The sequence below is a fragment of the Lepidochelys kempii genome, chromosome 7, assembly GCF_965140265.1.
Source record: "Lepidochelys kempii isolate rLepKem1 chromosome 7, rLepKem1.hap2, whole genome shotgun sequence".
Taxonomy (NCBI): domain Eukaryota; kingdom Metazoa; phylum Chordata; order Testudines; family Cheloniidae; genus Lepidochelys; species Lepidochelys kempii.
The window spans coordinates 62,951,441-62,976,211 of NC_133262.1; the positions used below are offsets into that span (position 1 = coordinate 62,951,441).

Genomic DNA, 24,771 nt, shown 5'->3' on the forward strand with positions numbered 1-24,771 from the left:
GCAGGACAAAGGAATCATTGACTTGCCTGTCTTAAATAGATCAATATTCAATGATAGTAAATTTGGGAGGGTCAAACTAATTTTAGTATTGCTGCATTTTGTGTTAGTGCTTTGAAACATTTCATCTCAACACTACAGAGTTAACTGGACAGCTTGTGGCTGAAGTACCTGTGTAGGACCTCATTTAAGTTTGTAGCTCCAAAGGAGATACATTTGTTGTTCTAAGCGCGCTTGTATACAACATACACATTGTCCCTTCGCTGAATAGGAGATAGAGTATGTCCCCTCAGTCTGAGGGGAAAACCCCAAGAGCATAGCAGACATGGATGAAGAATCATGGGGTTTTTTATATGCTTGTGAAATGAGGGCTGGCATTCCTGAGACTTGACTTTTGTCACTTTATTATGGACAAATTGTGAATGTGAATACTAAATTCAGAGACATGTTGGCTTCTGAACCCCTGTATGCAGTGATCTGAATATCTTTCAGTCAGACTTTCACTATGACACACAATTTCTTTAAAAATGTCAGTATTTCATTAAGTTGCCAGTACATAAAACAGCATTGCTATTTGAAAGAAAGATAAAAATTAGAAATAAAACTTAATACGGTGTTAAACTAAATTGTTGTAGTTCAAGAAATCCCTGTCCCATTAAAAATCATGCCATGGGGATAAGTTAGAGAAGAATGCTGTAAATCTCTCATAATTCTCTTTAATTTTCATAACCAAATGCACAAGAATTCAAATACTTTTGCACAACTCTTTCATCCCTTTTTGTTTTCCCAGGTCTATACTCTTACGCAGACTGTGTAGCTTAATGGGGACAGTGTTCTTGTTGCGTTGCTTTACAATGTTTGTTACCTCACTCTCTGTGCCAGGCCAGCATCTGCAGTGTTCCGGAAAGGTAAAGGAATATTCTTAAATGTTTGTTTTCTGCTGATTTTGGTTTAACCGTCTCATTCAGATGAAAATTATTGTGATAGGGATAGTCATATTGTACGCATATATGTAGTTAGCTGCAAACTTCTGCTTGTTAAATACCGACTCATGTGCAAAGGCATCACATCAAGGATCATGAAGTTGATAGTTACTTATATAACGTTTTTGTTAGAAAGCAGCTAAAATATTGCATTCGTTTTGGGGCTTTCAGGGTAGTACTCTATGTAAACAAGAGAGGATTAATCAGAGGAACACATATGAGTGACTGAACGGGATGATTTATGAGGAATGACTGAAAATTAAATATTTATACCTAATCTAGCCTGCTAAAATGAGACACAGCTGCCAAGTATTTGAAGGATGGAAACACTACGGAGAGAGAAGGCTTGTGTAGGGCATAAGACTATAGCTAGAAATAAAGGGATGAACTTATGAAAAATGTTTAGGCTGAATAGCAGGAAAATCTTTTTGACTGACTCACTAGGCTGTGGATTAAATCCTCAAGAGAATGTGTGGAAGCTCCATTATGTGAATCACTTATAGCTATAGATTAAATAAACCACAGAATTTAGAGAAAGTACTTATCAGAGGTACTTTGTATACCTCTATAATTATAGTTACAGATCCCAGTTATGCCAAAATAGAATCCATGGGCTGTTCTGATGATCTGTATTTGCAGTAAAAGTTAAAAATGGAAACTGGGAATGTGAGTGTGAATTAAATATACATAGTGCTAGGCAGCAACTGAGTTTCTCTTAGATATGTTTGGACAATAGTAAAAACTATTCTTAGCAATGGCTTTTAAATATTAATGTTGCTGTTTTAATTTTAGTTGTATGGCAACGTGTGGGCAAAACTTCAGCGAGCATTTGCCATATGGAGTGGTTTTGGAATGACGCTCACTGGAGTACATACATGTGGAGACTACATGTTCAGTGGCCATACTGTTGTCCTGACTATGCTGAACTTCTTTGTCACTGAATGTAAGTACACAATACCAGTGTCCAGACATGTGCGAGTATTATGAAGACGTGACAGTGACTGTAATTAAGGGTGCACGTGGCATACTCCCTCCCTATTTTTATTTCTTCTGTTCTCAAAATCTCCTCCTTTTATGACTGAAAGCTTTCATTATTAGTGTTGAGCTGGAGATGGAAGTTACTTAAAAAGAACTAAGTCCCTGAGTATTTTGACCAATCACTGTAGAATCTAGGTGTCCTAAAAGATTAGCATGGAATGTGCTTGATAAGATTTGCGTACAGTCACTCAAGCATCTAAAGTACCTAGCACATTTTGGGTGCTATAAATGAAAAAAAAATCTGCAGTGAGATAATTAATGAAGGATCTGACCTGTAATAACTGGAAAGTGAAGGGTAAGCGCTTTTCAGAATGCACCTAGCTGCTTTTCAAGGTCCCCAAACAGTCTTCTTACCAGGCTTCCTGCCCTCCTTTTAAAAGTGCTTATGGGTGGAGCCTGAGCAGTTCTAGGACATACATTCCATATGGGAGCTGATTAAATGGATTTTCTGAGCACCTTCGGGCTCAGAAGCAATTCAGTGGGGTTTTGGTAACCTCAGCCCAAAAGGCAACTTTCTAAAAAGTTTTTAACAAATGAAGATTGGGGATGGAAAATGGAAGTGCCATATCAGTTTCAACTATATTGTCACTGCCATGTTTTTAAAATCGTCTTAATTTAAGACGGTCTTAAATGAACTAAACAGAGATGTGAGTTTGCTGTTCAAGTTACTTTCTTGTACAGCAGTGATCTTCCATTCTTCAACTGTCCGTACCCATGCTCATATTTTCCCTTTCTCTAGTACTTTCCTCACTTCTCAATTTTATTTTAGAAGTCTTCTTCACATTGCGTTATCCTTATCTGATCCCCGCTCCCTTTTTTTGTTTCACCCTCTTTCCTGCACTGTCTTTTCTTGCATCTCTGCTCTGTGTGCACCAGCAGTAGATTGGAATTGACTAGAATCCTGATCTCTAAAGCAGTGGCATTCTCTCAGTGATTGGGATTCTAGTTAAATTTATTGTGCTGCTAAGACACACAGATTGAGCGGAAAGGCAGTGGAGAGCAACTTCAGAGTCAGAGGTGAATAAGGGCATATTGAGAAACAGCCTGGCAGGTACATGGCCATGATTCTGTTCTATTACAAAGGGTGTATGAATAGCAACCCTCCAACTGTGGACCAGTATCTCTTGGCATTTTCTTAATGCACTGTTTTGAAAGAGTATACTGTACATCTAGCTATATGACTCTGCCTTATGCTGTGGGACACCTTTCAGTGATATTTCTCACACTCTTCAGTTTAGCTGCATCTGTATTAAACCTTTAAATTAGAATAAAGTTTAGAATAGGCTAATCAAACTCTCTGCACATGACTATTAAAATAATGTAATATACAGGTAAAAGGCACATTATTCGTGTTTCAGAGAACAGCCGTGTTAGTCTGTATTTGCAAAAAGAAAAGGAGTACTTGTGGCACCTTAGAGACTAACCAATCTATTTGAGCATAAGCTTTCGTGAGCTACAACTCACTTCATCAGATGCATACCGTGGAAAGTTTAGAAGATCTTACATACACACAAAGCATGAAAAAATACCTCCTCCCACCCCACTCTCCTGCTGGTAATAGCTTATCTAAAGTGATCACTCTCCTTACAATGTGTATGATAATCAAGGTGGGCCATTTCCAGCACAAATCCAGGGTTTAACAAGAACGTCTGGGGGTGGGGGTAGGAAAAAACAAGGGGAAATAGGCTACCTTGCATAATGACTAAGCCACTCCCAGTCTCTATTCAAGCCTAAGTTAATTGTGTCCAATTTGCAAATGAATTCCAATTCAGCAGTTTCTCGCTGGAGTCTGGATTTGAAGTTTTTTTTGTTGTAAAATAGCGACTTTCATGTCTGTAATCGCGTGACCAGAGAGATTGAAGTGTTCTCCGACTGGTTTATGAATGTTCTAATTCTTGACATCTGATTTGTGTCCATTTACTCTTTTACGTAGAGACTGTTCAGTTTGACCAATGTACATAGGAGAGGGGCATTGCTGGCACATGATGGCATATATCACATTGGTGGATGTGCAGGTGAATGAGCCTCTGATAGTGTGGCTGATGTGATTAGGCCCTGTGATGGTGTCCCCTGAATAGATATGTGGGCACAGTTGACCCAACTTGATTATCATACACATTGTAAGGAGAGTGATCACTTTAGATAAGCTATTACCAGCAGGAGAGTGGGGTGGGAGAAGGTATTTTTTCATGCTTTGTGTGTATATAAAATCTTCTAAACTTTCCACGGTATGCGTCCGATGAAGTGAGCTGTGGCTCATGAAAGCTTATGCTCAAATAAATTGGTTAGTCTCTAAGGTGCCACAAGTACTCCTTTTCATTATTTGTGTTAAAGACCTATAAAGAGGATTGATAAAAGATACCCAAGTGAGTTGTAAAGAAAATTTTTAAGTAGTTAAAAATACTTCGGTATCTCAGTACCTCCAGGGTGAGTAAAAAGTATTAACCCTTGTCTACAACTAAAATGCTACTTGTTCAAGGGAGAACGAGACTATAGCTCTCTAGACCCGCGGTCGGCAACCTTTTAGAAGTGGTGTGCCGAGTCTTCGTTTATTCACTTTAAGGTTTCACATGCCAATAATACATTTTAATATTTTTTAGAAGGCTATAAGTCTATATATTATATAACTAAACTATTGTATGTAAACAAGGTTTTCAAAATGTTTAAGAAGCTTCATTTAAAATTAAATTAAAATACTGATCTTACGCCGCTGGCACGCTCAGCCCGCTGCTGGTCTGGGGGTCTGTTCGCTGGCTTCTGCCAGCCAGGGTCCTAGCTGCCGGCCATGTTCAACCCTGCTGCCAGTCTGGGGTCCCGACCCTGTTCACATAGAATGGGTACCTACCTTCTCCCTGGTTCTAGCCATTCTCTTCCTCTCTCTGCACTGAGATGAGGGTGGGAGTGCGCTGAGTACAGGGCTGGGGGTGAAGGAGCAGGTTGGGGTGTAGGGTCTGGCCAGGAGCTAGAATGAGGGAGGGGGCTCAGGGTTGGGGCAGGAGGTTTGGGTGTGGAGCGCTTACCTGGGCAGCTCCCATTTGGTGTGAGGGGGGTGCAGGTGGGAGTGTGTGTGTGTGTATGTGCAGGAGCTCCTGTTTGATGCTCAGGGTGGGGGGTGCAAAAGTCAGGGCATGAGGTGTGGGGGGCTGGGGTGTGTGTGAGGGGGGTGCAGGGGTCAGGGCAGAGGGCTGGGGGTGTGGGCTGGGGTCGTGGGGGTGCACCCAGCCCCCTGCCCTGAGCAGCTCACGGCAGGGGGATGGAGGGGATATGCCAATTCCACCCCCTTCCCCAAGGTCCCCGGAGCAGAGAGCGCGAGCAAGCTGCGCTCTGCTTTTCCCTCTCCCCCTCTGTAGCAAGGGCCATCAGCTGATCGGCTGCAGGGAGGGAGAGAAGGAGGGGCAGGAACCCAGCACGTCGGGGGAAAAGAGGCGCGGGGAAAGGGGAAGCTTGCCTGCCCTGCAAGGAGTGGGCGAGGGGTGGAGAAGAGTGGGCCGGGCGGGATTTTTAGTGGCACGCTGCTTTCTGCCGGGGTCCCCGGTAGACAGCAGCGTGCCATTAAAAATTGGCTCGCGTGCCGTCGGTTGCCGACCCCTGCTCTAGACTATACTATGGTAGGCACTATCACTTAGCTATCACTTTGGTAGGCACTTTACAAATACCTCAGGAGGGTAGAAGATCTTTGTAATGGGTACAACAGAATACGAACACTCAGATGGACTTGAATAAATGATACTGTAAAAATTCATACAGGATTTGTATTGTATGCATGTCCCACAACTGCCTCTCTAAATGAAATAGCTGTAATCTCTTATCTTGTGGTTCTAAAAGGGTTCACTGTGGCATAATTGGACATGGATGCTTTATTTTTACTGAATAGCAGAGCGATAAGCTTCTTATGGTGTTAACCTGAGTCTATTACTTAGAAAATAAAACTTTGCAAAGATACAAGCTTTTTGACAGATCTTCACAATACTTGATGCTGATATTAATTATCAGTCACTTTATAAGGTAATGTTAATAATTCAAAATGTGATTTATTATTTTTAATGCATTAAACAGTAAATGAAGAGAGCTAGCTTGACTAGGAATTGTAGTTAAATTACTTCAAAATCAGTTACACGTGCACCTGGAAACGTCTTTCTCTTAAAGAAAAGTGTGCCAGACCTACCTATATTCTGTATAGTTGCCACTGGAGAAGGTATTCTGTTTGTAGTCATGCCATATGTTACTGTGTAATAGAGCTCTGCAGCGGGACTGGGATCCTGCGGGACCCGCTGCCATAATGACAGGGGCGGGAGTAAAGAATAGCCCTGCACAGGGCTCTGCTGTGTAATATTTCTATGTACTGTTAAACAGATGCTACCTTTCTCCCCTGGGGTCGTTGAACTTCAATGATGGGTGAAGTGATTTATATTCATAATTCTTAATGAAGTATTCTGATTGAATTAATTGGGCTGTGTATATGAGCACCAGATCAGGCCCCTAATTTGTTCAGTCCTTTGGATTGCTGTGTAAATGTAAGATCGTGTTAGGTGTCTCATGGGAGTGGGTGTAGTAAACTTGCTAAGAACCTTGGTTTGTGAAACAGTCTAGGTGAATCTTTTAACGTGCTACTTTGTCCTTTGCTAGATACACCAAGAAGCTGGAACTTCTTGCATACTTTATCTTGGGTCCTGAATCTCTTTGGAATCTTCTTCATTTTGGCTGCACATGAACATTACTCTATAGATGTCTTCATTGCCTTCTACATCACCACAAGACTCTTTTTGTACTACCACACATTGGCTAATACCAGAGCATATCAGCAGAGTAGGAGAGCGAGAATCTGGTTTCCAATGTTTTCTTTTTTCGAATGCAATGTTAATGGTACAGTTCCGAATGAGTATTGCTGGCCCTTTTCAAAACCCACAATAATGAGAAGGTTAATTGGATGAAGAGTACCTAGTTTAATATAAGTTAGTCTGAAGTATCCGTAACAAATCTTTACAGAACTAGCTGGAAAAATAAGAAAATAACTGTTTCCATCCCTGTGGTCTCCTCATGCCCTGCTTCTTAGAGTCTCCGTCACAAAGTTGGGATTTCCATACTTCACAAGGTAGTAGAAGAAAGTAACGCTAGGAGGCTAGCTAAAGGCTGCCCATAGATCATTATGAATCTGAAATAGAGAAGTCATTATTTCCATTGGCATGATTCTACAAAAATGCTTTAGGGTAGAGAATAACTTACACTTTTTTAATGTGTGCTTTACCTGACTTGCTGTTTTGAGGTCCAGATGATCTCTGGCTCTTGAATGTTTGCCTGTACAAATAATACTAAGTACTAATTTGTTAGCCACTGACTTTCTTTTAAAAATAATATTAAATATAACTTTTTCCATTGAGGCGTGTACACTTACAAAATGAGATTCTGAAGAGTAGCTTGTCAGAATAAGGAAGGCATTTTTGCTCTTTGCTAAACGGTTTCCCAGAAAACTTAAATAAGAATTCTGAAAAAGGTATAATAGAAATGTGTTCTGTATATATACAGAATGCCAAAAATGAAACCGCCTGCTTTTTTGATTTGGGGGTTGTCAGGTATTAAGATGGTGTTTTGAACAGGACTTATTTGGTCAGAGTAAACAGTTTATGCCATTGTCCAACTACTTGGACGGTTCCTTGTTGCATTTCAACAAATGGGTTAGAAATAAAAGCTACATCTGTTGAAAATGAGGTTGAGGTAGCTTTAGTGTTTTAGAGTCACATAGTTACTCTCTCTTCTGTAGGGTTTATCAAACACTTTGCCTAAACCTGTGCATGCTTTTTATGAGCAACTCTTTAACCACTAGAAGAATAGAACCGTTAAATTTATGTAGTGCCTCATAAATAGATGGGGAAATGCATGTAGTGACTTTTTTTTTTTTCCTTCAGGAAAAGTTTTAAAGCAAGTTTCAGAAATAGTGCTATGCTGATCATCTTTTTTTTTAATTAAATTTTTTTGTCCCAATCCATCTGGAATCAGCAAACATTGAACATATTTGAATGCCTAAGAGTTTTTTTGACAAACTCTATATACAGTAAATGCTTTTATACTTAGTCTTAGCAATTATGAAAATAGACTGGTTGTTAGAAATAAGCTGCTTGTTTATGACCCTAGGAGTTAGTGTCTTAAGCGGTTTAACTTCTGTGATAAGGATCACTTTTTTGAGAGATCCTGATTTTGCTTGGAAAGACCTAATGATTAGAACTGGAGCCTGAAGTAGTGTGTGCAAGCAAGGCACAAACCTGTTAGTGATCTTACAAACCGTTATCCATATATTTTTGTGTGCAGGAAGGTAGCTTTAACTGTAGTTACTCAGATTTAGTGGGGAATGGTAGTTAACTTGAGAGTTGTGAATTGCAACAAATATATAAATGTTAGTGATTCGTGCTAATTCACTATCACATAATTTCAGAATGGCTAGCGTGTGAGAAGAGGTAGTGCAATGTCAGCCTCGAAAAATTTCCATGACATTTTGCCATCCTGATACAAACAGTTCAGTCCCACTTTACAGTGACTATAGGAAAACTGCAATACATAGTGTACTTGCCTGTCAACAACAGCAAATTTACCCAATCAAGTAGAATTTTGCAAGACTGAGTTAGGTATTTGAAGCTCCACGATCTAGTATGGTCTCCCATCTCTACATTTATGGGCCTTAACAAAGCTACTTTAAACTTGGAATTAGAAGCAGTAATTAATGAGAGCATATATTACCCACTCTTCATAATGTTTCTTTTAAAAGTTTGCAAGTTTATTTAGTTCCTGTTCCTGGGAGGAATTCCATATCCCAGAGTATCTGTACAAATGCAGGCGCACACCTAGTGTAACTTACATTGCTCTGCAGACTTTGATATCTGTAACATTCCTGTTCTTTAACAAACCTGCTGCTAATGGTAAATCATCCAAACCTGCTGAGTGCTCCCAGCACCTAAAGTAAGGAAATGCACTGACACTTTGCAAAACAGAATCTTTAGTCTCCAAGGACTTATGTTTTTATGATAAACGATCCTTGTTTGCTGCCCTTGCCTTGCTGATAGGAAGAGGCAATCTGAACATTCCTCTCTGGCACTCTGGAATAAAACATCCCCACTTATGGACACACACTTGCTTCTGCAGCAGCCAATAATTCATTGGGCCATTGTTTAACAGTGTTATTTCTTTAACACTTTAATGTGTGTCCAAAATGTGTAGAGATGTATATTCTTTGAGGTTTTTGGAGCCTGAAGTAGTGATACTTCAGGGGGGAAAAGGAATTAAAAATGCAACTACATTTGCAAAGCCGTTGACTCTGAAAGTAACTCCAGACTGCAGACTTCTGTGTCTGAATTGTAGAATTCTTTTTCAGTCTTTTATTTACTCATGTCTAGTAAAGAGAAAAGTTCTATAACTTATCACAAAAGTGTTTACATAAACTAAAATGACATCTCAAGATTTTTATGTGTAATACTTCAAGTTCAAATCTTTGTTTTTGAAGCCTAAACATTCTTGGGTTTTCATTTTGCCTCCAGCTTTATTTATTTCTCAAGTGCTGTTTACATCTAAAGTATTGACAAGTCAGTATTGCTGTTTGTTTTTTTTAATTTGTTTTGAAAATAGGATATTTGCTATCTACACCATTGCTTTATGTATTCACACACTGATCCTCTTGCTGCTAAGAATCTGTTTCCAATATTTGTAACATGCAGGATTCATTTCCTGAGAACTGGGCAGGGTGTTAAGACCGTCAGTCCTTCTGTTTCTTGGAGGTTAGGCCTATCTGCCAATAGACACAAAGGCAGTAGCTCATAACGATTTTCTGACTATTAAGAGAACAAAACATTTCAGGTGCTTTTATTCAGCATTTCAAAACAAGAGTTGGCCCTTAAAGTAAAACTGGCAACTTGATTGAAATGAATTGGTCGGGGGGGGGAGTCTAAAGTCAAGTGAGGTACAGAATTTTTAAAATGTTTTATACAGGTTTTTCTGCTCCTCTGCTGTTAACAAGTCTTGGTGTTTGTTCTTGCAGCAGAAAGGGTGGGCCTGAATAATACTAAATATGATCAAGCTTGCTGTGCCTCCCCTTTTTATGACCACACACACCTGCCTGCTGCCTCTTCTATTTCATCTTATCTGCAGCTCTTTCTGACAGATGTCCTGTTGCAGAGACTGGGGTAGAACGGTACATGAGTTCCCCCTCAAAACAGGACATGTGTGATGTCATCAGGTTAGTGCTTTATACAGGAAGTGCAAATGATGAACAAACCCATGAAAACGGACTTTCAAACACACAAAGTAAATAAACTGCATCAAATAGAGAAACATTTCTCTAATCTTTCAGTTACAAGGAATACCTGAGATTATTGGAACAATAGGGTCAGATTTACAAATGGAAGTCATTTTTCCCCCAAAACTGATTGTCCCTGTTTAACTTGGCTGAAATAGTTGAGGTATTGAGGGACTCTGTGGCTTAATACTTGAGACAAAAGTGTAAATTCAGGCTTAGATTTTTGGCGTATATAGTGAAGGTGACACGCAAAGGGGAAAGTGCCCTTTCTCGGTCTCGTGACATAAGAAGGCTGAAAGCTATGTGCAATTTTTGTGTGTTCAAAATATCAGGTCTTGATTCTTTTTGCTGGAGGAGTCCTTGGAGGACTGGAAAATTATTGGAATTGTGACACTACCAGAGAATGAACCCGAATAAAAGAAAACAAGTACTTTTTAAAACCGTTTAATGCAAACTCCTGATAAAGACTTTGGAGAGCATCTTTTTTTCAAAGATTCAACACCTCTGCTTTTCAGCTGAGGACTCAAAGCTTCCACTCCACTTCTCTATTCCTTTTTCGGAGTCCTCCAGCAAAAACAGGACAACTCAATAGTTCTGATATTTCTAAGATAATCAAATCAGCAGAAACATTTTAATAAGCCCCCAAGTCTTCAGACTTTCAGGACTGACTTAGAGACAGATCTTGCAAGATGTTAAGCACACAGCTTGAGCTAGCAAAGCACATGCTTCACTTTTTAAGCACATGAGTAGACCCATTAGCTTCAGTGAGATTACTCAGGCTTCAAGTGCTTCCCTGGGTCTGGACCGGTGTGCTCAGCACCATCTAGAACCGATCCCTTATATTATAAATAAGTGGGCACATGATTTTGTTTTCTATTTTAGGTCCCATTAAATCTCCATGCACCATATGGAAAAGATATTGTACTGGAACATGTAAGATAAATGAATGCTAGAAGTAAAGTCACTTCTGTAGAGATGACATCAAATCTAAGAACATTGGTATTAGTGGTTTGATGTTATAAGAAGCAGGGCTCAGTGAAAATGAGCTGGCAAGCCCAACTGCCAGTGCTAATATGGTAAACAAAACCTTTTTACAAGTTTCTAACCCCAAAAGCCCCAAAACTTGGCTATTTTATAAATGTGTAGATCAAGAATTGCTATACTGAACAGTTTTCCCATTTGGCTAACTGTATTTTTTTTCATATGGTGCAAAAAAGAATAACACATGGGGGAATGGTATTAGTGGAATTTACTGTGATGTTGAACAAAAATCAATATTTAAAACAGCATTCCTAAAGTCTGCATAACTTTTTATTAGAACAGCAGTATTAAGTACTTATACACTACAGTGCTACACTGTTTCATTACTCGTTGCACAGTTTCTTATTAATACAATAAAATCAAGTTACTTGGAATTGTCTGAGTTTTATGGAAGTCCTTTTGTAGACTTCAAGTACCACATAATAAAAGTAATGAATAATTTAGTCATTTGTCCTTCCTGTATTGTTTTTTCTATTTGAGAAGATTAAAAGATATTTTTATCAAGAAGGATTTTGCCATAATTTATGTTGCTTTATTAAAAACAATTTAGGATTCTTTAAAAGAAAGTTCACCCATGGTAATTATAAAGCCAGCATGGCTTTGTAGGGTTTGCAGTCTGTAATTAGTAGGTAGCCCAACAATGAACTAACGTGAACTGTGAATTACCTCGCCTGCCTAGAGGCCTTTTTGTGTCAAGGATTCATTGGTAGACCACTAATAATCCATATATATGTATTTTTCTGATGTTCCTTTGAGAGATGGAGAGATTTTTGAAAGATTGTCTGATTTTTATGATTTGATTGAAACAGTATTATGTTGTGGGCAAAGTTGACGTGGAATTAACCTACAAAATAGTTCTCCTTCATTGTAAACGTCTGAACACTAAAAGGCACAGTACTATATTAAACCTGTTTTCAGTCATCCGTTTTGTAGTTTATGGTAATGCTCATAGCTTGAGCCACAAGTGTGTTACAATGAACAGAATGTACATAGTTTTACGCGATATACATTTTCAGAACAGAGTTGTGGTAGTTGTGTAAGAATTTAAAGTAACTTAAAAAGTGGAGCGTATTGAATTCCTGTATTAACCCCATGATTTAAGTAGTGACTTTACTTTCAACTTAATGTAATGTCCTCTTTCATTCAATTATAAGTGACTTATTATACAGAGGAATTACAAACTACACTAATGTATAGTGCTTAGCATAACAAGGTGTATAAAAACTAGTACTTAAAGGTTTTTGGGGAAAATGTTTCTTTGCACTAAACAGATCTTTTAGTTAAGTACACACGTGTACATGTGTACGTACACACACACACACACACACACACACACACACACACGTTACTTGAAAGTTCCCGTGGCAGTGAAGTTTGAAGCACAGTAATGTAAATATTGTTTTGACTCTAAAATTAAACCCAGATTTAATTAATATATTATTTTTATCTTGTATTAAAACAAATATTTAAAAGCATTAAAAATAAAATCTTTGGAAGATGGCTGAAGACTGCTTTTCTTATTTTAAATTTAAGTGAGTGGTCAAGTATCTAGTGAGGTATTGGTGATGGGGCCTGAAAGCTGTATATTACATTTGTAAACATGTAAAATAGTGGCTAGAACAGGGGCCTGGGTATCAGGACTTGACACCTCGCCCCAGTATGGTCAGATTTCCTTTGACTTTTGGTGAGTCACTTGACCTCTTTGTTTGCTTACTCATATCAACACCAATCCCCCCTCCCACCCCTCCCACACACTTTGTTCCCATCCCCACACACTCATTTACTAGCACCTAACCCTTCCTTCTCTGCTTACTTCCATCTCTGGCTCCTGCAACCTCCTCTTCCTCTGTCTTTTCCCTTATCTCCACCCCCAATTTCTAACTCCTTTACATTTCAGTGTAGCTGCTTCCACCTAATACTTGCTGCCTGGATACAAGTGTGGATGGGGTGGACAGAGCACAGGAGAGACAGTCTCTCTGCCCTCCCTTCCTGTGCCTGCTGCCACAGTGCCCCCCCAACCTAGTAGCAGGGAGGAGTAATGGCCGGGTAATTCCTGCTCTGTTACTGAAGCCCTAGGATGGAGCATGCTTGGTGCAGGGAGAATCTTTGGAGAATTTACCTGCACAAGTTTCTACTGAGCATGAGCAAACTCAGATTTTACAAAGTTTATGGTGAATTTTCACAGGCACCTCCATGGCAGGTGACCTCTTCCCCCTCCCTCCCCTCCTCCCTCAAATTTCTAGCCTGTGTGCCAATGCTCTTAGCTCCCCCTGTAACAACTCCATGTTTCGTGCACTGCATGAGGGGAAGAGAAGCCAATCAAAACTGCTGTAGGAAATAGCGGTGGGGGAGGGAACAGCTAAAGCTGGATGAGAAGAGGGAGCAGAAAGAGAGCTTGGGGTGGCTCCGCTCCCCTCTCCCTGCCTTACAGATAATGGGCCAATCTGCTTCTCCCCTCTGTCCGTACACCACCACCCAGGGAACAGGCAGGGACGATCTGCTGACGCTGGCTTTCTCTCCCCGAGCCTGGGCGGGGATGAAGACCTTGCACAGCTGCAGAAGGAGCAGAGATGTGTTGGGCAGCAAGGGTCAGATGTTGGAGGGGAGGGGTGAAAGATTGTTATGGGACCGGTGGGCAAGAAGCAGATGTGGAAGAGGGAGCTCAACATTAATTGTGTTTGGGGCACCTGGTGCAAAGTCAGTGTCTGGGTTGAGGCCCCAACTGAATTTCTCTGGTGGCCAAAGATGGTATTTCTCACTATAAATTGCCAATACTCATTGACACAGGCCCATGTTGGCGGGGGATAGGGGCACAGAGAGTTTTTAAAAAATCAAACAACTTAAAACACACATTTAAAAAAAATGATTTGTTGGGGTCTGACTTGTGATTTTTTTTTTTTATTTTTTTTTTGTGCTGGGGGGGATGCCAGTACTGCTACCAGAATGCGGCAGAGATACTCCAGCAGGGTCAGTCAGAGACTGGCTGAAAGAGAGGCTCAGTGCCTCCAGCTGGGAGAACAGCCCCCCCCTTCCCCCATCCTGCCTGTGGGCTTGTGTGTGTGCCCCCCCCCCACCCCAGGAAGAAGGCCAATACAGCCAGAGTAGCCCACCCAGCTAATGAGACTGCTTGCAATTACAGGAGCCAACAGACCAGATATGTGGACAGTTAAAACGCAGCTGGTGGGCAGTTCTCGGTGAATGGCTTTATTCACGATAACATGGCGGGTAGGAAACTGAAGAGAAACCTAAAGAAGGCTGATTAAGCAATCTGTTGCAGGGAGACTAATATAAAACCCTGACTCCAGACTTCCTGTCATGGGAGAGAGCCACTTTCCCTTTACACTGAACAAGGAAGCTTATAATAAGAAAATGGTGATATCCCAACAGCTCTCCATCTCTCCTCTTCACAGTGGAACCTTGCCAAGAACTTTCCCCAGTTCCTTTCTGCCTGGCTTCCTTCTATAGAGTGAAAGAAACAGTATGTGTTCCTTCCTAGAGACCTTAGCAAAGGCACAGAAACTCTCCTTCAAGCTTGCTGCTTTATGAAGAAACATTTCTCTAATCCTTTGCACCTTTGTATTATTATTTTGCTTCCAGAAGCATTGAGAAGCCCCAGCCCTGATCAAGGACTCTTTGTAGACTCTCGGGCAGGAACTCTCTCTTACCATGTGCCTGTGCAAAGTACTTCCAATATTAATAGATTAAGCATGGGAGACAGGAGGTGGCAGTGTTCCCATTTTACCGATGGGGTGTGTAGCAGGGCAGGGGGTAAAACCCCTGTCACAATGCTGGTTGCAGACAGCTCTCTGGTCAAAAGGCCAGGTAGAGAGACATGGGTATACAGCAGGGAGCCCAGCTGTAAGCCCTAACGAGGGCTAGCTCAGAGCAACAAGCTGGGCTGAGTGGGAACAGCTGGGCTAAAGACTGGGAGGGCTACAAAAGCCTTGGGAAAACCTCAGTGATGGGGTGGCTGGGGAGGAGACAGGAGGGCTGTTTCTGCTGTCTCCTTACCTACTGGAAGGAACCTCAAGGGCTAGAAGACCCTAGGAGAGGTCTGTGGTGTGGTTGTTGTTGGGGGAAGTGGGACTGCACAAGGACACTGTAAATAAAAACACAAAGGTGAAACCACTGAAGAAGGTGGCGGGACTCTTTATTATACCAGCCTAAACACAGGGTGCATGCACCAAAGTGGGAGTGCCGGCACAGACCCTGTGCCAGGGTGCAAAGAAGGAATTAAACAACTAGCCTTAAGTCACACAGGAAGACTATGGCAGAGCTGGGTATCGAACCCAAACTAATTCCAGTCCAGAGAACCATCCTTCGTCTCTAAATGGCGTGCAGGAGCCATGATATGCTTGACTAGACATTTCACCATGCAGCTAAATCAGCCAAGCACATGAATAAAGTGCCGTCCTTATTGGCGCTGTGGAAGTATAACGTTGTATAAGTGTAACGTTGTATAAGGGGACATGCTGGATACATTGTACATGAGAGGGCATGCCAAAACATGTTACAAAGTATCTGAGGGAGCACACGTAGGGACAGTTAGCTTTTGAATGGAGAAGCAATTAAGATAGAGCCAGCACGTCTAAGAAGCAGGCATCAGAATGGAAGGTGTGAAGGGCAATTAGTTAAGTTAACTGGAAGCTGCTAAAGGAGATTGTTAAGGGTGGCAGGTAATTGAAAATACGTGACTGGTCTCAGGGATCTCGAAGGGTGGTGACTAAAATCTTTTTCTTCTTTTGTCTGTAACTTCTCTGTAACTTGTTCTCCAAAAAACTGTATAAATTAAAAGACACAAGCCCCACTCGGGGGGCTCACTTCTAAATGTATTAGCAGAGCAGCTTTGCTAATAAAACAGAGTGGTCTGATAAATTGTGAGTCTGAGTCAAACTTTGACAATTTGGAGGTTCCACCGAGATGGCAAGCGGCTTCACTGAGGCTGTGTGATCCCTGACTGCCTTGCAGGACGATCGTGGCAGCCGGCGCCTGGATGCTTAGTCCAAGCGATCCTCCACAAGACAGAAAGGTACACAGCAGCAGCGCAGTCTATGCCATTGAACTTGTTGGTTCCCACTCTGTTCGGGTAGGGGTCTTTGGATCCAGCTTCTGGAATCAGACGTCTCAGGTAATTATTATTTTTGTGCTTTAACCGGTTTGAGGACTGTCTTGTCTTGTGTCTATCCGTCTTCCCCGTGGTGTGTGTGTGTGAATCTGGGAGCCATCTCTGTCCGGAGACTGGCTGACCAAGGGGTCCCCGTCCCCATGGTCTGAATAAGTGGAATCTTCACAGCTGCAGCCGCACCACGCCTTGGGTATAACCCCTGGTGTGAAAGCAAGGGCAGTTGAGACAGTAGCCTGTGGGCTCCTTTCTGTGTGTTGCACCGGGTACCGCTCTGCTGAGCCCGAATTTCCTTCTTGTGTGAGTGCTGTGTGAAGTCCTCCTGGATGGGTAATCAGAAGTCTAAGGTAGAACAGTTCCCTGAGGGAACTCCAGCTTATTTTATGTATTTTAGGAGAGGTCCGGACTCTTGTAGGTTTCTTGAAAAATGGTCCAAATTAGCTCTAGAGAACCCCAAATTACATTGGCCACTGTTAGGTTCTTGGGACAAGGATCGAGTGGACGCTTTAAAAAGCAAACTCGTCCTCCCAAAAACCAAATTGGAGAGAGGAGAAGTAGACTGCTTCATGCAGTGGTGGAAAGAGGCAAATCGTAGATGGACTGAGTCAAAACTCACCTCTCTTAAAAATTCTATCAAAAAACTAACAGTTCAATTGGATGCAGTCTCTCCCACCACTAGTCCGAGCGCTCCCCTTTGCCCAGTCCTGTGCAATGATCCGGATCAAACCCGACCCCCACCATACTCCTGCGCAAATAAGAAATCAGAAAAGGAAAAATCTTCAGTGACTACAGATAATGAAAGTGAAGAAGATACCCTCATTGGCCTCGCAGCTCTGCAAAATATTATGAAGAAGAAATCCAAAGCAGACTGCAAAGATTCTCTTGACATCTCTTCTTGGAAAAGAGAACCTGATGGGAGGTTAATGAGAGACTCTGATCAAACTGTTGTGGCACCCTTACGAATCCTTAACATGGGAGAAAGTGAGTCCATATGGGATTATAAGCCCTGGACTCGTACGGAACTTTTATCTATAGTTAAAAGTTTTCCCAAACCACAGGAAAACTCTGTCAAATTTGCTGAGGAGATTCTGTTAATCTGTGAAACCTATGAACCCTCTGAGAAAGATCTCCTCCAACTGTGTAAATTGTTATTATGCCAGTTATTATGAAAAATGGTTGGCTGCCACAGACTGGCCAGCTGAGGCACGCCACTCAACCATAAAAAGTACTGGCCCAGATTTGGCATACAGAGACCGGTGTATGGCTCTTTGGAAGCACCTGCATCAAGCCATTCCCAAAGTGTGGTCTCTTAAAACAAACTGGACAGCAATACGTTGCTGTAAGCAAGGGCAAGGAGAAAGCCCAGGCGACTATAGGTCCCGGCTAACTGATATTTTCCTACAACATTCAGGAATACAAGAGCCCGATGTAAATGGGCAGGGGGCCTTGGCACATGCATTTGTTGATGGTCTTCTCCCTGCCAGAGGCAGCATGTTGAAATGAATAAGTGTGGGATGGGAGACTGAAACCATGGACAAATTGCTGGCAGTAGCAGAGCATTGCCACCGCACTTTAAAAGGAAAGGAGGAACAGTCCTCCCAAAAGTTAATGGCTCTGCAGATACAGCATTATTCAGGACTAAGCAGACCACACCGGGGACAGGGACAGGGTTGCGGAAGGGGGCGGGGGGCTGGATTAACTGGGGTTTGTAACTACTGTAAACAGCCTGGACACTGGAAAAGAGAGTGTCCAAGACGACCTAATAATTGTATGGGAAATCAAGTGAACCCCCCACTGGTTCCTCCAGCTGATCCCCAACCCTATTTTTCACCCCAACAATGACGGAATGCTGGGGAACCTCACAAAGTTTTAGCTCCCTTATTACCTCTGTCCCCTACTGGAGAATGTGTCCTGACTGTAAATGATCTCTCTCTCCCTTTCCTTGTTGATACTGGAGCTTCTCTTTCTACAATCCTTAGCACTGACTTGCCTGAGGTTCCCCGATCTGGAAAATCTGTGTCTGCTGTTGGCATTACAGGGATCCCTACCTCTTTTCCCCTCTCAAAACCTTTGTCTGTTCAGGTCGGTCCCCTCTCTGAGGAGCATGCATTCCTCCTGTCTGATTCCATCCCTGCAAACCTTCTGGGACGGGACTTGCTATGCAAACTTGGCTGTTCTATTTACTGCTCCCCAGATGGTGTCTATCTGCAAATCCCTCAGTCTTCCTTATGTGATTCTGTAGCCTCCCTGCTGTCTGAAACTTCCCTCTCCACTCCGCTCCCTTGCTGTCCCTTAACTCCGTCCTTAGAGCACCTAATCTCTCAGGTTCCTTCCTCCCTATGGCCATCGCACCCATCTGAAGTGGGCCGATTAAATACTGACCCAGTTTGGATTACTGTAGACAATTCCAAACCTCTGCCTCGCCTGTCTCAGTATCCTTTGAATCCTGAGGCAGAGGCTGGGATTGCTCCAGTTATATCTGCATTAAAAGAGCAAGGAATTATTGTCCCTTGTTCCAGCCCCTGTAACACCCTTATCCTCCCAGTTCAAAAGGCTGATGGCAAATCGTGGCGATTTGTTCAAGACCTTCGAGCTATTACCGTATTGTCATACCTTCTTTTCCAGTGGTTCCTAACCCTGTTACAATATTAGCGTCTATTCCTCCAAATGCAACCCACTTTACTGTTGTAGATTTGTGCTCTGCTTTCTTCTCTGTCCCAGTTCACTCTGAATCCCAGTATCTCTTTGCCTTCTCCTACAAGGGTCAGCAATATACATGGACTACCCTTCCCCAGGGGTATACAGAGAGTCCATCCTATTTTTCTCAAGCCCTAGCCAGGGATCTCGCTGATCTGGTTTTCCCATCAGGATCCATACTGATCCAATATGTGGACGACTTACTCCTGTGCTCCCCCTCTCTGTCTGCCTCAGAAACTGATTCACTAACACTTCTCACAGCTTTAGCAAACAAGGGTCATAAGGCTTCTCGCACAAAATTGCAGCTCTGCCAAACCTCTGTCACATACCTAGGCTTCCTTCTCTCCCAGGGCTCCTGTACACTCTATCTAGCCCAGGTACAAGCCATCCTTAGCTTTCCCCAGCCTTGCTCTCCATGCCAGGTCAGAAAATTCTTAGGCATGACAGGGTTCTGTAGGAAATGGATTCCCCAATATGCTTCTCTGGCTAAACCACTCCAAGAACTCACTCAATCCTCTGTACCTAATCCCATGCCATGGCCACTTGAAGCAAATGCTGCTTTCATCTCCCTTAAGCAGAATTTAGCCTCTGCCCCTGCCTTAGGGTTACCTAACTATGACAAGCCTTTTACCCTTTTCTGTCATGAACAATCTGCTTGTGCCCTCGGGGTTCTTACTCAGGAGCACGGTGACAGAAATCGCCCAGTGGCTTATTTTTCTGCAACCTTGGACCCTGTAGCCCAGGGTTTACCCCCTTGCCCATGCGCTGTAGCTGCTGCAGCGCGCCTGGTCGAGATGTCTGAGTCCCTTGTCCTCCGCTCTCCTCACACTCTCATGGTTCCCCATTCTGTGGAAACTCTCCTTCTGCAACGCAACACTGCTCACCTCTCCTCTGCTCGCCTCACTAGGTATGAACTTTTGCTGCTTTCAGCCTCACATATCACTATTAAACGCTGCTCCCGGTTAAACCCTGCTACCCTCCTTCCTTTACCTAGTGATGGTGAACCCCATGACTGCCTTGCAACTGTCTCCGCTATCACTGTCCCGCGCCCCGACCTTTCAGATGTACCTCTCCCTAACTCTGACCTGGTATTATTCACTGATGGGTCCTGTTATAGAAATGACCAAGGCCACCTTCTTGCAGGGTACGCTGTGGTCTCTCTCTCTGAGACCATAGAAGCTGCACCCTTACCCTCTGTGACCTCTGCCCAGGTGGCTGAACTGATTGCTCTAACCCATGCCTGCTTTCTAGCCGAGGGGCTCTCTGCCACTATTTTTACTGATTCTCAGTATGCCTTTGGGGTTGTGCATGACTTTGGCACCCTCTGGCAGGCTCAAGGTTTTCTTACCTCTACTGGTACCCCTATCAAGAATGGCCCCTACATTGCCACCCTCCTGTATGCAGTTTTACTACCGTCTGCCTTGGCAATTGTTAAGTGTACTGGCCACTCAGCGGCAGACACCGAGGTGGCAAAAGGTAATGCACTTGCTGCTGCTGCTGCAAAACATGCCGCCACTATAAAACCTTCACCATAAGCGTTTCTTGGTCCCCTCTCTGTCCCTGTAACGCCACCGTCCCTGTCTCATCTTGCTCAGCTCCAGGATTCTGCCCCAGAAACAGAGAAAGACTCCTGGAGTGCTTTGGGTTGCTCTTTGCATTCTGATTCCCTTTGGTGATCGCCCACCGGTACCTTTGTAGCCCCCCCCTCACTCTACCTGTCTCTAGCCGCCCTGCTACATGGTGTTTCGCATGTCGGCAAGGAGGGGATGGTCTCTGCTATGAGTAAGGCAGGGTGGTGGGCTCCCCATTTCAGCTCCTTTGCAACCTGCCACTGTGCCGCTTGTGTTACTTGTCAAAGCCACAATGTAGGCAAATCTGTAAAAGTAACACACGGGTTCCGGGGTTTGCCTCAAGCACCTTTCCTACATTGGCAACTTGATTTTGTACAAATGCCAAAGTGTCAGAAATATGAATTCATTTTAGTTATAATATGTCTGTTTTCGGGTTGGATTGAAGCCTTTCCCTGTCGCAAAGCTGATTCATTGTCCGTTGCAAAATGTCTGTTAAACCACATTACCCCTACCAAGGGAATTCCTGCCACTTTGTCTGGTGACCGGGGAACACATTTTACTGGAAAAATTGTTCAACATCTAAGCCAGGTATTACATGTCACCCACCTGTTGCACTGCCCTTACCATCCAGAGTGCAGGGGCAGTTGAAAGGCGAAATGGTTTGCTTAAAAATAAGCTGGCAAAAATCTGTAGTTCCACAGGGTTAAACTGGCCAGCTGCTTTACCACTGGCCCTTATGGAAATTCAGTCATCCCCATCCCAGAGACACAAATTGAGTCCATTTGAAATCATCATGGGACGCCCTATGCAAACAATGGCTACTGTTACCCCAGCCCCAGACCTAAACCTAACTCACAGCACGCTCCTCCAGTACTGCAAAGGATTAATGCAAGCTGTGAGCTCCTTCCATTCGCAGGTGTGAGCAGCTTGGCCGACGGAACCCACCTCTGCTGCCTGTCACACTCTTGAGCCTGGTGATTGGGTCTACCTGCGGCACCACCTTCGGAAACACGCCTTGGAACCCCGGTGGAAGGGTCATCAGAATGGAAGGTGTGAAGGGCAATTAGTTAAGTTAACTGGAAGCTGCTAAAGGAGATTGTTAAGGGTGGCAGGTAATTGAAGATACGTGACTGGTCTCAGATCTCGAAGGGTGGTGACTAAAATCTTTTTCTTCTTTTGTCTGTAACTTCTCTGTAACTTGTTCTCCAAAAAACTGTATAAATTAAAAGACACAAGCCCCACTCGGGGGGCTCACTTCTAAATGTATTAGCAGAGCAGCTTTGCTAATAAAACAGAGTGGTCTAATAAATTGTGAGTCTGAGTCAAACTTTGACAGCGCACTTTATGAGCTTACCAAAAGAAATTTGTGATTCAATTTTCCCAGGCTCAAAACAAGTCCAGATCTCACCACAGCATTTGAAGGCCTTTTCTCTCAGTGAAGGGTATTTCCATGGCAGGGTCCTGCTTGCAAACCCTACCTGTTTCAGCTACAGAGCTGTTCAAAAAAGACTGGTAAAGATTTTTAATAATAGTGGGGGAAAGTTCTGAACCATTTTGGCTCAGCTCTTATGAAAAGAAAATCACCTTTGGGCAGAGATCAAGTCTGAAAAATTTCAGACCAGAATGCGAAAAATACAGGAAGTTACGAGCAACTGAAAAATTTGATCTTAGACTGGAAATACTTATGCCCCCTTAACTATACTGGTCACTGTGGTTCTTCCTTTTATAAACTCAGAGCTAAAGTTTTTCACGTGAACCAGGAAAAGGCCTGGTGCCAGGAAAAACTACATGTACTTAAGGTTTCACGTGCAGCTTTAACGTCATTTCCTCACTGTTCAGTGCCAAACCAGGCAACTTTTGGGTTAGTTCTGTGTATGGACTGTTACAATAATCCATTGGGAGAAAATGTATCCACTTATTTGAAATATTGTATGTATATATGGCTTTAAATCTGCTTGTGGCTATCACTTTGAATAATGTGTATTGATTGTGCATCTAATTTAATATAATTTCCACTTTTTAAATTGCTTAAAATCAGCAATATATTCGACTTGTCTAGCACTCAGATCACTTAGCTGTCACTTTTAAGGATTATTTAAACTCAATTGGCTATAAATGTAAAAAAAAAATACTGGGGAGATTATCCTGTCCAAACCTAACTATAGTATTAGTTTACAGAAAGTGCAATCCAATCCCCCTAATTAGATTTAAGCCTCTAGGTCCACACCTGCAACTTTGATGGAGCAATATTTTTGTGTGTGGGTATATATATATGTGTGTGTTTATGAATAGCAATGGCACTAGTGCATGGAAATCAGGTAATTGGAGGTGCAAATCTGGAGGTTTGTGTCGACAAGTCATGCGACAACTGCAGGTACAAATGCACAGACTACTTCTGAAAACGTAACCCTAAAAATTACACATGGATATGAAACAAAACCTCTGATCCAAGCACCTCTGAACTTAAATTCGGCTCTGAATCCAAACTTCAAAGCTGATTCCTATCACTGTAAGGGAGGAGGAGTTTGGCTCGCTGATTAAAGAAATCTTGCAAGCTGTAGCAATTATGACAGAAGTGTTTCCACATTAGATGGGTAGTGGTATGAGTCAGAGTGACCAGAACGGCAAGTAGTATTCAAAGTGTGGGCATACCATGATTTATAAAGTGGCATTATGATATTTTCCATCTTATCTCTTTCCTAATGGTTCCTAATATTGTTACCTGTTTTGACTCCTGCTACACATCGAGCAGATGTTTTCAGAGAACTCTCTGTGATAACTTCAAGATCTCTTTCTTGAGTTGTAACCACTACTTTAGACCCCATCATTTTGTATATATTGTTGGCATTATGTTTCCCAATGTGCATTACTTTGCATTTATCAACATTGAATTTCATCTGCCATTTCATTGCTCAGTCATCCAGTTTTGTGAGATCCCTTTGGAATTCTTCACAGTCTGCCTTCGATTTAACTGATTGAATAATTTTCAGATTATTCCACCTCACTCTTCACTCCCTTGTCCAGATCATTTATTAATATGTTGAATAGCACAGATCCCAGTACAGATCCTTTAAGGACTGTGACAGAATGTACCTCTGTGTCTATACCCCAGACACAATTGTAATAATCTTTGTACAAAGTATGTTGTGTGAGGTATCATTTGAAAACTCATAATTTGCTGCTCATTATTGTCTTGATAAAATGCGTGTGGCAACATTGCATGTGAAGTTAAAAGATTCCACTGTATGATGTTAACACATGTTCCCAACTGAGGTTTGCAAACAGGTCTGTCTCAAACAAAGGAATGGGTGCTCCACTTAATTTGCATTTAAGCTGTAAACAGAGTCATCAAGCAGGAGGGGAAACAAAGGACATGCAAACAGGTGAGGAACAACCAGTAGATTCTTTATCTCCTTAGTCTCCATGGAAAATATTTTTCAACAGAGGGACTGACACTATAAAAAGGAGGAACAAACACCCCAAGGCACACTTCCCCTCTCTCTCTTCCCACAGCATTCATGGCACCAGAAGCGACAAAGGGAACCCTTTGTTGCACTCTGGAAGAAGGGGGCTTGACATAAGGGTTTGGTCAGTAAGACTGCTGAAAGCATATGGTAAGAAACTTTGTTTGAATCTGATGTAGTTTAAGTTAGGCACCAGTAGCACTTTAACTTCATTTTCTTCTAACTATTTCTGACTTCTATGTCTCATATGGCAAGTTGTATGCATATTATTTCTGTTAAAGAAATAACAGGCTTTATATAAACTTGTATTGTCCAGGAGAGGGCTGGGCAGTGCAGGACACACATTTCTAGAGGAAATCTAAGACTGGGAGAGTGTTGTGGTCACCCTGCAGTATAACCCAGGCTGGTAAGAGCCAAAGGTGTGGCTGCCTGGCTGCAGCATACACACAGATATAGCTGGAAGTACTGGAGACTATTTGTAAGTAGTCCAGGCTGAAGCTACAGCAGCAAAACAGGTTACAGGGCAGGTGTGGCGCAGCTTCTCATTGGTCTGGATTGTACCCTGGTATGTCTCAGGGAC

The 24,771-nt window shown here is 42.5% G+C and overlaps 1 protein-coding gene across 6 annotated transcripts in view; it reads left to right on the top strand.

Moving 5' to 3' along the window:
• SAMD8 (sterile alpha motif domain containing 8) overlaps positions 1-12,843 on the top strand; it is a 35,814-nt gene extending 22,971 nt beyond the window's left edge. For all 6 annotated transcript variants that reach the window (XM_073353177.1, XM_073353181.1, XM_073353178.1 and 3 more), the window contains 3 exons: positions 788-905; positions 1,773-1,923; positions 6,645-12,843. In XM_073353177.1, coding sequence (XP_073209278.1) covers positions 788-905; positions 1,773-1,923; positions 6,645-6,949 — 574 coding nt within the window. In that variant the 3' untranslated portion in view covers positions 6,950-12,843. The remainder of the gene's footprint in view (positions 1-787; positions 906-1,772; positions 1,924-6,644) is intronic.
• The last annotated feature ends 11,928 nt before the right edge of the window (positions 12,844-24,771 follow it).